The sequence below is a fragment of the Teleopsis dalmanni genome, chromosome X (genome assembly GCF_002237135.1).
Source record: "Teleopsis dalmanni isolate 2A chromosome X, ASM223713v2, whole genome shotgun sequence".
Taxonomy (NCBI): Eukaryota; Metazoa; Arthropoda; class Insecta; order Diptera; family Diopsidae; genus Teleopsis; species Teleopsis dalmanni.
The window spans coordinates 13155131-13169940 of NC_051848.1; the positions used below are offsets into that span (position 1 = coordinate 13155131).

The following is a 14810-nucleotide window of genomic DNA, read 5'->3' on the forward strand; positions in this document are numbered from 1 at the left end:
TTATGTTAATATTATTGCACTTCAGGGTTAAATTTACCCCAAAAACGATGTGCGCAAAAGCGGAAACATAAGCCTACTTGTTGCATTCTACCTATAGGCAGACCGCATACACTGCCTGTAGGTAATAAATTACATGTAAAAAATTATTGTCCATATGAAAATTTCTTACTTGAAATCATATTCAGTTCCTCATCAGTCTGTCAGTCCAATCTGCTGGTATAATTTTATCCAATAAACAGGTTCTTTAGTAACGATTTAAGTTAAAGATTCAACTGTCATTATAAACTAAAATTATTTAATTTATTTTTATATATTACTTGTGAAATACAAAATATACATTGAACACAAAATTTATATTTGAAATTATTTTGTTGTTAAAATATATTATTATACCATATATGTATATCAAAGTTAAAGTTATTTTATACACAATCCTGATTGTCAGCGAAGACACAAACCTTTAATTCATAACTACATAAACACATATTGTACGTGTTTTAAAATATAACAAATATATTATTATATCATAAATAAGTAATATTACAACATATTTTATTAGAAGCAAAGACATATTCTGAATAATATAATATATTTTAATTAAACACTTAGCTTGCTTTCGTATACAATAACTAATAAAAATATTTACTAATAAAAATGTGTTGCCATAAATTGTATATTCATGAATAAAAATTCTTAAAAGAATTATTGTATTCCAAGTATCTATAAAAATAATTCAAATGTCTATTCGTTTCTTATATTTCCATTAAACACTACAACATCCTAATTTAATAATTATAACGTTAGAACGCAAATATTTACCAAATAACAAAGTTACAAATAAAATTTTAAACCGAAATTGTTCGTTCCATATGAATGGCTTCGATTCCAACTTTAATTCCAGCAAAAATAATGGTTCTTTCGATTATCGCTTAAAGACGTAAAGCATCTTTTACAGTAATATTATAAGATTTGAAAATAAGTATGATTCCATATTTATAAGCCGAAACTTACGAATTATTCCTAATCAATTTACTGAATCGTTTGCTACGTTCGAATTACACGCCATATTATTAGATATTGATCCAAATTACATATTTTACATTTGGTTTATATGTTCAGTGCAGTCTAAACCAAGAGCTATTATTCTACCATACATATGTATATCATGTTTTGTGTGAAATATGAAATCAGAGAAACGATCGTAAATCGCAGTAAACATAGTACTAACTGAACCAGAGATTCAGTCACTGAATCGATTCATAATCATGTATATTCTATTTATACGGAATCAAAATATACGGAATAAAATATACCTTTATAAGAAACTCATCCAAACTCTTAACTTCACATGAAATACGTATATTGCTGCTTGTCTAACTTTACTTGAGTTTAATGCATAATTTAGAGTTGAACTTGAGCATGTTAATTCATACGTCAAGAAGATATCATTGTTTTGGGTACAGATGATAGTGAATATTTTTTACGTATTTGTATTACCTATTTTTGATTAAATTCTAGTTTGAAGCTCAAGCCAAATCAAAACCACAAAGAATACCATTTATTTGCTTCGTTGAAATTACAATCCATTATCATACAATAATCCAACAGCTTAAAATTAGATTGTTATAATTTGAATAAAATCAAGTTGGATCAAATTTGTAATTTTCAATAGTAGACCTTTTTTCTTTGTAAGCATATCGCAAAAGAAAACAACCGCTTATTTTAATAATTATATGAAATAACAACACTGCTAGCTTATTTTGTCCAACTTGTTTGAAATCGCTTTACTTATAAGCAGCTTAAATGGTTTAATTATCAAGACTAAAAACTCGTCTATCGTGAATGATTTTTGGAAGTCCGTATAAAATTTCCAGTTTACTGGTGTCATGTGTTTTAGTTAATTATTCGTATTTCGTGTAGTTAATATTCATATTTTGTAGTTATTATTTTTTTACTTATTTTTTTTAGTTTTAAAAATTCGCAACTTTAAATTTATGAGTTTTGCAAATATGTGTATTTGCATAAATAAACCTGTCAGGTATCAAATAAAAAAAGTCAAAAATTTCCAATTTTTCCAGAGCTGCCATCAAATAGGCCCGTTATGATTGTGTATTGATATTGTGATAACCTTAAACGAGACAAAACAAAATATTACTGCAACCTTCAGAAACATATACGACAAAGGTAATTAAAATAAAATTAATACTTAATGTTCAGAACATTGCTTATATATTATTTACATTTTAATTTTCAATTTTATATTAATTATTTATTTTTATACAAAATGTAGTTTGCTTGCATTTTGTGCACATATGTAATACGGCGTTTACATTGGCCGAAAATGGCTCATTTTGAATGAGCCATTTGAAAGTGTTTACATTCGTTCTATTTCATTTGTTCTCATTTCAACATCTAATTTTTCAACTTGCATGTTGATTTGATTTTTGGCCTGTGCCAAAAAAATGTTGCATGAAGGTTAAATATGCCTTCAAACCTTACAATATAAACTGAAAACTTGTTTCTAGATTCGATTTATTTATTTTTGGGAAGTAGAAGTTCCAAAAATTGGTGCATCGTTTTAAAGAAAATGCAACCACCAAACATTTTTTTACGTTTTTTTGTAAATATGTCAAAACAGCTTTTTCAAAATGTCAAAATGCCATGAAGAGCTTTCATTTAGGGTATGTTCAATGGATTCCTTTGCATTTGGAACGTATGTGGAATGCATTCGAACGTCATTCATACAGAATGTGAGAAAATTGCTCATTTTTGTGCTTGAAATATTATATGCAAGAATGAGCCATTCGATACTCATTTTCGATTTTTGACCAAAATGAGCCATTTTCGGCCAATGTAAACGCCGTATAAGATTTACTCTTTGGGAAACATAACATTTGACAGATGCTTTATGCCAATTATTTACTTAGCGACCTTAGAAAGAAACTTATTGTTTTTTGCCACCCTTCGAATCCGCCGTCTAATATTAGACGTCTATAACATCTAATATACTTATGAGCATTTTTGTGATTGAGTGTAGTTTTTTTCAGCGAAAATATGGTGATATCAGATCCCACTTTTTACTTGAAAAATACTCGAAAAAACCTCCAAAAAACTTATTGTGAATTGCACATTGAGATTAACTGCAGCTGTCAAATAAGAAGCAGCTTATTTATGCTGTTTTTCTGCAAAATAATAGTACAGAGTGGAAATTTTTTAATATACTTGTTTGACAGACACTGAGAAAATATAATAACCACATAAAATGAGAATTGTATTATAAATGATAAGAGTTTAACTCGTAATAAGTGTAATAAATATAATTTAAGTGCAATATTAGCGTTTTACCAAATGAAAAGGGCGGAAATAAAAGTAAACAGTTTTTAGGGTCACAGCATTTATTAGCAACATCGATGGAAAAACTGGATACGATGAAGATAAAAGCGTTTATGTGTAATATATTTGTAGTTAAATGTTGAAAACATCTTTAGTTATAGAAATAATATTTAAAAACCTAAAAGCAAATGTTTGTGTGTGAACAAAAAGTTTTTAAAATAACAACTGGGTCACTTGTGCTGCTCTGCGTGTGGGCATGTTGCTGCTACTTACCTAAAACTATATACGCTGAGCGTATAACGCTTAAACCTACAGCTCCACAATTACATTTTCCAGCTCCCTGTGATCGAAGTCGAAAAGTATTTACAGATCCGTATGGCGAAATAAGTGATGGACCTGCCGGCTTCAATTATACGCAGGATTCGCACTGCGAATGGTTAATAAAGGCAAGGAATGACAGTCAATATATTACATTAACTTTTCACAGTATGGGCACGGAATGTTCATACGATTATATATATGTTTATGATGGAGATTCATTTAATTCAACACTTTTGGGCAGTTTTAGTGGGAGGACGCAACCACAACGCTTGGTTGCGCATAGTGGAAGTGTAAGTTTTGTTCATTTGCTGAATACTAATTTGTAGCAAGCTTAATTTATATTCATTTTTTTATTTAAGATGTTAATATTAATGTACAGTGACACAAATTATGTGCTCGACGGATTCCGTGCTTCCTATTACATATCGAATTGCTTAAATAATTGTCATAACCATGGTAAATGTGTGGGTCATCAGTGCGTTTGCCACGGTGAATGGGTTGGCCCAGATTGCGAAGATGAAGCATGTCCAAACAAATGTGGTGAATCGCAGGGACGTGGCAAATGTATAAAAGGCATTTGTCATTGTGAAAAGGTATTTTATAAGACATATTAAATTTTTATATAAAATAAGTGAACTTCTACTAAAATATACTCCACAGGGATATAGTGGCAGATTGTGTGATTTATTTATCAACCCACATGGAAGCAGTTGGCGTTGGTTGGCAACGGATGCTGAGGGTATGACTGCGCGAGCTGCACATACTGCCATATACCTTGAGGAAGAAGATTCATTATATATTTTCGGTGGCTATGATTTAAACAACGTTATAAACACACTCCAAGTTTATCGTTTTTCCACTAGTCAATGGGAGGATGAATGGGGTATACCACTACAGTCTCGCCGACATTTTTATCATCCTCCAAAAATAGATCAGACGTTACTTAAAGCCGTTCTACAGCATAAAAACGAAGACGAAGCAAAATTATGGGGATTAAATAGTGATGTTTCTTTCTTTAGAAATATTTTATATACTCTAGCCGAATCTAATATACACCAGCGCCGTACTCGCTCTTCTCAATTAATAAAAGTTAATTTGAATTCAACAGTAGAGGAACTATCCGAATATTTAGAAGATATATTAGAGGAAGTGACTGATAACAAACCTTCGGGACGCTATGGACATGCAGCTGAAAATGTGCCTGGTAATTTAATTAAACAAAAACAAAAAATAACTTATTTAAAAGAACTTTTTAGGTGGTTTTGTGTTGTTTGGTGGAAAGCATGCAAATGGTAATTTCTATAATGACCTGTGGTTTTATAATAGCACAGAGAGTGGTGGAAAATGGAAACAATTAGCGGCTGCGTCAAAACTAAAACCTCCGCCAGTTGCACGACACACAATCACGCTTGCAGATAACTATTTATACTTATTTGGCGGAAGCCTAGAAACAGGAGAGTTTTCATCCAAGTAAATTTAATGAAATTTTGTTTTCTTTTATTTCTCCAATACCTTTTCTTTCAGTATTTATCGTATTCAGTTAGTATCAAACAAAACAGAAATGACGAAAACTATTGCAGAGGAATGTGAATGGGAGCTGGTGCATCCACGAGGCGGTAAATCACTTGATGTAAGACTTGCTGCACACACCACTGTTTATTATAAGGCTACAAATTCATTAATTGTATTTGGTGGCATCATGACAAGTTTAGCTCGTTTTTCAAAATTATCAGATCGCATTTTTTCCTTTCAACTTGACAAACTACATTGGACTGAAATTTTATATCCCCGCACAGCATTACGTGATACAAATATACCACGTGAACGTGCCTTTCATACAGCTACAATATCCGGTAATTATATGATAGTGTTTGGTGGCTATACACACCGTCATAATAAAGATGAAATTTGCTATGACAATCAAATGTATTGGTACCACTTGAGCTGTAACATATGGATAAACCAAGTTGTGTCAGCCGATGATAGTTTATATCCTAAAAAACAAGGTGTGTTTGCACATGCTGCTGCACTAAGAAGAAATAACACGCTGCTTATAGCTGGTGGATATCACGGCAATGTTAATTCTGACTTATTTGCTTATGAGTTGCCACAGGTTTTACGAGTTCAGAACCAAGGATATAATCCTGAAATGTCTTGTCGCTTACATTCCTCACATACCGCCTGTCTGTCAAACCCAGAATGTGGTTGGTGCTCCGCAGACAGCAGTTGTTATGGACGGACAATTGGTGCCAATTGTACAACAAACCTACAAACTACACGCTGTCCAGGAATATGTCCCTCGCTAGGTGATTGTCATTCGTGTTTAGTGCATGGCACTCAATGGAGTAAAGGTGAAGACAACTTTTCAGTGGCAAGCAAACTAGGATTGAACCAGTGTACTTGGTGCGTGCAAAATGCAAAGTGCCATCATCGTGATGATAATTATGGTATTTGTGGTGAAGATACGCCTTCTCACAGTCCTGGTTGGTGGGGCGAGAAAGGCACTGAAATTCGGCATCCTTCACAATGTACAAATCATGATCGACGTCCTGGCCTTACATATATAAAATATCATTATCCTGTCAATTTGACAATGCCAGATTTTGTTGGAATCGTAAATGCAACAATGGTTGACTTTTCTTCTCCAACTCCAACAACGCAGTTTGAACAAAAATTAGAAGGGGAAATGTTAGCCAGACTTTTGGGATTTGTACGACCACAAAAAAGTTGGGAAGAGCCGTCTGAAATACAAGTCTGTACTAGTTACTCATCTGCTGTGTTACGTGCTGGATTAGGAAAAAGCTTAGACAACCTGAAAGAATTAGTAAGCCAATCTACAAATCAATCATTTTGCAGTAATGTCGAAATACCAAGCACTGAGCATCCATTTCTCATAGATTTTCAGGTAAATTAAACTATTTTTCTTTTCATACTCAAAGTAACTCAATTTAATGTATTCCATCCAATTTAGGCGAAGCGGCGAATAGGACTCAACACCATATACAACACATATCAAAAAACGAAAATGGAGTTGCAGCACTTATATCATGGCAATTTGAATGCTTTTACCTTTGAATATCTCGAGCCTTACTTTTCTGGAAATTGTGGGCAATATTCAAATTGTCTATTATGTTTAACTGATGCAACATGTGGCTGGTGTGGTGCCACTTCTACTTGTGTTGATAAATCTGTTAATGAAACAGAAGTTTGTGCAGGTAAATCAAATCCAGGATATTGGGAATACCTAATAAATCAACCTAGTCAATGCGCGAATTGCTCCAACTATGTTTCTTGTGAAGAGTGCGTCAGTTCCGGTCTATGTGAATGGTGGACTGAAGATGCTCGTTGCGCCCGCATTGGCAAATCTGAAAACAGTGTACGTAATGTCAAAAGTTGTCCAATACCCTGTCGCATGCGTAACAGTTGTTACGATTGTTTGAATGAAAAGGGACGTTGCGTTTGGTGCGAGGCAAGTTCACAATGTTTTAGCTTTGCAGTATATACAAGTGAATATCAGTTTGGCATGTGTCGAGAATGGTTAGACCAAGCTGTCACACATCATGTACCCCAAAATGCAGATGATGCCCTTCGTGCTGAATATGGTCTTACAATCAGAAATATCGGAAATATAACACCTCAACCTCAGCAACAATGTAAATCTTGTGCGCAATATCGCAATTGTTCTGTTTGCTTACGTACGTTAAGCTGTGGATGGTGTTTTGATCGTGAAAAACCAATTGAAGGTATTTGTATGCAGGGTGATTTCAGCAGTCCTTTTGGAAATTGCTCTTTAGCGCTGAATAGCACTGTGCACGACGCTGAATGGGCATACGCACAATGTCCTGATGTCGATGAATGTGGTCTGAAGTTACATGATTGTCATAAAGAAGCTAAATGTACTAACACCCATGGGTCCTTTAACTGTCATTGTCGTCGCGGTTACGTAGGTGATGGACGTTTGTCATGCATTCGCACTTGCTATGAAACTTGTGTACATGGTTACTGCTCAGATGACCCTAAGTATATATGTAAATGCGATTTGGGATGGACTGGAAATGATTGTTCTATTAATTGCGGTTGCAACAATCACTCAACATGCACAGATCGTGTAGGGAAGTGTGACCAGTGTCAGGCATGGACAGAAGGTGAGCGCTGCGAACGTTGTCGTCAAGGCAGCTATGGAAATGCAACCTCTCCGGAAGGATGTCATCCCTGTGAATGCAATGGTCATGGAAATCAAGATTCTGGTATATGTAATGTAAGCAATGGCGAATGTTACTGCAAAGATAATACAGTAGGACTTAAGTGTGATCAATGTGGTCAAGGTTATTACGGAGATCCGCGTGATGGCGGCCAGTGTTACTTTCAATGCGAATCGCGTGGTATTTTATCAGATATTGGACGTAGTGCAATTGGTTCATATCAATCATATAAGAGTCCATGGGGTGCTTCAAGTTTGGAAGTGCGTGAATGTTTATGGATTCTTTCACCTAAAACTCACCAAGCTGAAAAGTCGTTGTTACAATTAGAATTTGAATGGCCCAGTCTTTCCATGGATTGTGACGAGAATGCCGTATATGTATATGATAGTTTACCTGATCTCACTGGCGCTACTCAACAGAATCAATTAATTTCAGTTGTATGTTCTCCATATACATCATCTCGAATCATAGAAGCACGTTCAAACCATGTAACTGTATACTACAAGCAAGGAGGGGATCGTAAAAACTTCGGGTTTAATGCTTTGTATTCGGTTAAGAATTGTGCTGAAAGAACTTGTATACATCCACATATTTGTGATGAACAGCAGCGCTGTGTGTGCCCCTCCGGTTATGTTGGCCCTAATTGTGAAATTGAAATTTGCCCCAAAAACTGTAATGCAAAGCGCATGCAAGGATACTGCGACACTGATTACGGACGTTGCATATGCAATGGAAGCTATGCTGGGCCCGATTGTGGTACTCTTATGAAAACGAATCATCTCATTGTAACTGAACTATTTAATACCTTACTGCTTAGCGAGTCGTACGAGCATCTCCGTAAAACTATACCTCGTTTTGGTCACTCGGTTAATGCTGATAGACGTGGATCGCTTTGGATGTTTGGAGGATATTCTCCATCGCATGGTCCTTTAAATGATTTCCGGCAGTTCGATACTAAAAATGGTACTTGGATACAAGTGACTGTAGAGTCCACACCTGATGATAAAATGCCTCTTGGTCGTTACTTCCATGCTTCAGAAATATATTTAAAAAAGCAAATCATTTTTATATTTGGTGGTATCACTGTTTCAACTGAAAAGAGTCAACGTTCTTCAAATGAGCTGTTAGACGATTTTTGGCAATTTTCCATTCAAAATCAGCGCTGGAGTGAAAAAGAGTTCAATTCAAGCCATGAGAGGCCTCCAGCTCTTGCTGGACATACTCTAACGCAAATCAGATATAATGAGCGAGAGTCATTGATATTAATTGGAGGAATGACGCTTAATAAATCACGTCCGTTGGAACTTTGGGAGTTTAATTTAGAAACATCCCGTTGGGAGCAGTTGTTAGCACTTGGTGTTCGTATGCCGGTTTTGTATGGCCACAGCGCAGTCTTTCATGCAGAATCACACATAATGTATATATTTGGCGGTTACTTCACTGAGCCTCAGAACAAACTTTATGCGTTGAACTTGCAAAAAATGACATGGACTGAATTGCCTACGTTTAACGATCTGAATCGACCAGATGCGTTATTGCCGCGTGCTCGATATTTTCATTCAGCAGTGACTACGGAAAATTATATGATCATATATGGTGGTCGAACTAATCCATACAATGCAAGTGATGTATTAATAGCTTACATATATGACTGTAACCAGTGGATACGCTTAACAGAGGATGTAAACATAATTGGAAACTTACAGCAGTCTACTTATGCAGAAGCGATATCTATTGATCACGAAAGTGAAGCTATTTATGTGATTGGAGGTTGGGATGGAAGTGCTTCTCAAAGCCATGTAACTCGCATTAATTTACCCATTGACATATGTCAGTTATGGAGCTCTGCTAAACATTTATGTCGTACATTTATGGGCTGTAGCTTTTGTACCGTCTCAGGCAAACAAAGTTCAACATCATACTGTTTTTCACAAAGTAGAACTGGGGTCTGTGAAAATAACAACGGCACTATTAGTACAATATTCAATGGTGGCGCAGCATGTGATGATGTATGGATGTCACGAAGAAATTGCTCGACATTTTCTACATGTAGTTCTTGCCTCGCGTCCTGGCCAACACATATAGAGACGACACCAGTATGTCAGTGGTGTGACGAATGTGGCATTAAAGGGAGATGTGTACCCGCTGGAGTTGATTGCGAAAGGGCAAGTGCTTGGTGTAGAAAAGAAGTGAGCGTTGGTTTACTTAACTTATGTCCACAACCACAATGCCATACACTATCTTGCGAAACTTGCATCACAAATGAAAACTGCGAATGGGCACAAAACGAATTAGGAATAATTGAATGTATTTCTAAAGAATTGGTTGAAAAGAACCAGTACCGAGTTGTTGGTCAATGTCCTCCACCATGCAACATTTTTAAAAATTGCTCAACATGCTTAAGTATAGATGAAGAAAATCCAAAAGATTGCAAGTGGTCAACTATGCTAAATACTTGTCTTTCCCAAAAAGCGCAACCTCTTTTATGCGCCGGTGGAGTATGTGGCTTAGTACTTGAAAGTAATGAAACAAACCATTGCCCCGAACCTTGTCACGTCTACGATCAGTGTTCTACTTGTTTGGAACATGCTCATTGTGGTTGGTGTGCACGCGAGGATTTTAATGGCGATGGTATTTGTACAGAAGGCTCGCTGGAAAACAAACAAGAATATCCATCTGGATCCACCTGTGATTTAATTTATCAGTCATGGCGTAACGATACTCAGTTAACTCCAGCTGATGTTGTATCTTGGAATTACGTGAAGTGCCCTCCAGAGAATGAATGTGAAAACGGACATCATAACTGTAATCCAATATCTGAACTTTGCATTGACTCTCCTGTTGGCTACAAGTGCATATGCAGTGATGGTTATCGTGATGAGAATGGTACATGTATGCCAGTTTGCAATCAGGGCTGCGTACGTGGTAAATGTATTAAACCACATGAATGTGAATGCGATTTTGGATACGTTGGTGCGAATTGCAGCATACAATGTCTTTGTAACGGTCACTCTAATTGCGCAGGTCCAGATCGATTAGATGAATGCAAAAAATGTCACAATAATACTATGGGAAAACAATGTGAAAAATGTCAACCATTATTCGTTGGTGATCCCAGAGAAGGTCGAGATTGTGTGCCATGTTTGGAGTACTGCAATGGTCATACGGATGTATGTGTCGCACCCTATTCTGACCCAGCTCTATTTAATATGACTCGTAGTGATCTTGAGACTGTTCTTACCGAAGGTCCACAAAGTAACGCCACCTGTTTGCGTTGTGCGAACAGCACGGCAGGAGAGCGCTGCGATACATGTATATCTGGATATTTTCGTGGCAGTGAAGACCATCATAGAGAATGCCGCCCCTGTCAATGTCATGGCCATGGAAATATCTGTGATCCAGTAACAGGAGAAAAATGTAACTGTGGTAATAACACCGAAAGTGACGCTACGTGTACTGCGGGCGGAGGCAAAAACTCAGCACAACTTTGTTGGAGTGTTCAGTGTTCAAAATGTCGCGACTCGTATGCAGGTAATCCAATTGAAGGCCATCAGTGCTACAAGCAAATAACAGTTGAATCAAGAATGTGTTTTGACGCAAAACCTATTGGTATGTATTGGAAAATGTTAAAAATGTGTATTTAAAGTAAATTGAAATCTTTTGTTTATTAAATTTTCTTTACTCACTGCTTATGCTTTTATTAAGTACAGATTAAATTTAATCGTTTTTGCAGAGGAATGTAAGGCAAAACAGGCTGCACTTAAACCAGGCCAAACCGTCTTCTTTGTCATTCAACCACGTTTTATGAATGTTGACATACGCATAACAATCGATGTAACTCAAGGCGAACTAGATGTTTTCATGTCACCACAAGACGACTCGTTCATTGTTGAGACAAATGATACCACAGGATTCCATGAAATATTTTTAGACAATCGTTACAATTGGGGTCCAAAAGTAAAACGCGCTCATCCATTGAATATAGCAATGCCTAGAGCCGATAATATTACTCTTGCTAAGCATATTATGTCTGACAAACGTAACAGTTTCTACGTACCACATCTACAGGAGTGCAAAAGCCATGGTGGACACAGTTTCTTTGTTAAGGATAAACACGCAAAAGATTTAAGCACACATGTAACTTTGAATCAATGTAACACGCTGTTGCGTTTATTTGGTCTAAAAAATCGTTTGGTGTTAACTTTGCCACAAAATGCACATAATCTGAGCGCTACAAGATTTTTTATTGCTTTACGAGCCAGCTCAGGTCCCGATCCCAGCTATGGATCAGTGGTTTTCCGTCAAGATCAATTACACATTGATTTATTCGTGTTCTTTTCTGTATTTTTCTCATGTTTTTTCCTCTTCTTAGCTGTTTGTGTCGTTGTCTGGAAAGTAAAACAGGCCGCAGACTTGAGACGTGCACGTCGACAACATGTAGTTGAAATGTTACATCTCGCTAAACGACCATTTGCACGTGTATTTCTAACAACTGGATCCTTAGATGTAGACAGTCCACAACCAGCACCATCGACACGTTCCGTACGCAGCGCAACTGGTGCTAGATCGAGACATTTGACATACGCCGGTGCCTCACAATTACCAGAGGTTCTACTCATAGCTATTGAACCAACTTACGATAATTTAGCTGCCGTCAGCACTGTATTTGTAAGTTTGCCTGGACGTCATAGAGCACCACTAAGCTTAGCTTTAGGATCAGCTTTAATATCATATCCAAGACAATTCCCATTGAATGCTAGGAATTTCATGCGTGCACAACGAGCCAACCCAGCTCTAAACACCGGCAATCAGCCAACGTAAGTGAATATACATATAGTGAATATAATTAATTTTACGAAAACACACAAAACAAAAAACTCAATAACTTAAAAACTTTAACTCGAATTGCAAGAACAAATACTTAATTTTAAGTAAGTAACTAGGAAAATGTAAAACTTAATATATTTAAGGAATTGACGTAGTTGGGGTGAATAGATCAGGCAAGCTCTCTCATGTGAGAGCAAATTCGAATTCGCGAAAGTGAATCTTTTGAATTCTTTATGTGTACATTAAACTAATTGCGTCTGATATGACTAGCAGGCGAAACATAGACATTTACTATGCTTTTGTTTCTGTTTTTGTTTATATTTTTATTTATATTTTTATTTATATTTTTGTTTTTGTTTTTGTTTTTGTTTTTGTTTTTGTTTTTGGTAGATATAACGGTTTCATTTGATTGTTTTAAGATAGGAACCAATAATCGGTACTTAATAGCTAGTTATGTAATTAGGTATGTAATTGACCCATGTCTCGAATCTTATGTACATGTATGTAATGTGATCACAAATGTTTTTATACTTACGCATTTATCGACTGTTAATTATCATTCCAAGTGATCATGGAAACTGTTATAAATATATGTACTTAAACGCTTTTGACTCAGACTGTTTGGTTGAGTTCGAATTTTTCAACCTACACTCGCTTAAAAAAAAATTGCTCAAAAACTATTTTTATGTATTTTTTAACAAGTTCACAAAGTATAGTAGTAGTAGTATAGTAGTATAGTAGTATCCAGTAATTCTTAAAATTTATTGTTAAGTGATTGTTAATGACAGTAGTAGTTAGGCTTTTTTTTAAACCCACTGCAGTCCTAACACCTTCATTTGATTGAGGGTACCTGCACAATGTGATTTCAATAATTTTAGATTTTTAGAAAAAAAAATTTTAACAAATATTTTAATACGGCCCCACACATAAAAACGTGATTATTTCTTCATTTGTACTATAGCTACAAATGCTTCATGTTTTGTATCTATACTATCATATATTTTATATCACTTAGTCAATTTAAAATACAATAACACATAAACTTAAAAATCTTCTAATCTATTAATGGTAATAGACTTTAACGTTATCTAATGGTAATGGAACTGTTAATAGTACAATCACTCTATTTGCGTTGATCTATTTAAAGGTAGTTGGAATAACGCGTCTGCAGCTCCCATTTCTGATCCTTTTTAATCGACATCGATATAAATGATTTTTCTGAGAGAGATTGTATATTGAATCATTTGCCTAAAAATTAAATCTGAATTAAGCATTGTAATTGTCGAAAATCTTGAAGCACTAGTGTAAATTATTTTAGATATTTCGAAAATTTTCTACTTACTTAGATACTCTTTTATTGGAAAACATGTACTTATAGAAGAAGAACCTCTCAAGACTTTATACTGTTTTACAAAAATATTACTTCTTTAGTTTATAAACTTGTTGAAATTTATAGAACAAATTCTTATTTATACGATAATTTAATATCTGAGAAACATAGAGCATAGTAAATGTTGTGAAGTAAACCCAAGTCAATATAACTCATTTTTAGCAAAGCGAACAAATCTTTTATTTTTACTTTTACCTTTTACCATTTACCATTTACCTTTTATTAAACAAAGAAACAAAGTCACGAATATTTACTTAAATATTCATTAGAAAATTAAATGCTTACTTATTATAATACATAAATATACATATATATATATATATGTATATGTATACATATATATTATTAAATTATAAGAAAAAAAAAATAGTTCGAATTATTTACAAAAATACATAATGTATATAGATACTCGTATATTTATTAGTCATATTTGTATGTGTTTATCCAAAAAGTCAATAGATCAATTCCCATTAAGTTCAATACAATTGAAGAAACCTAAACCAAAAGAAACCTAAGGAATTAAATACAATAACTATAAACAAAGCTACACTTATACACTTGCATATATTTAAGTATTAATATACGTAATATTTTATAACTTTTATACATAGTATATACCATAAACAGAAAAACGAACGCAATATTTACTCGTATAAAATGTGAAAACGTCAATTTTGTAAAAATTTTATGTAATTATGAATTTTGAGTGAATCTGTTGTACAATTAAACCCGTAGTA

General features: G+C 34.8%; 1 protein-coding gene across 1 annotated transcript; it reads left to right on the top strand.

Moving 5' to 3' along the window:
• The first annotated feature begins 3266 nt into the window (after positions 1 to 3266).
• On the top strand, positions 3267 to 14306 carry LOC119687201 (multiple epidermal growth factor-like domains protein 8). Its single transcript, XM_038101454.1, has 7 exons — positions 3267 to 3944; positions 4014 to 4247; positions 4315 to 4858; positions 4911 to 5124; positions 5179 to 6559; positions 6626 to 11465; positions 11590 to 14306. Exons 1-7 carry the CDS (start codon positions 3522 to 3524, stop codon positions 12675 to 12677), a joined length of 8724 nt encoding a protein of 2907 aa, XP_037957382.1. The 5' UTR covers positions 3267 to 3521; the 3' UTR covers positions 12678 to 14306.
• The last annotated feature ends 504 nt before the right edge of the window (positions 14307 to 14810 follow it).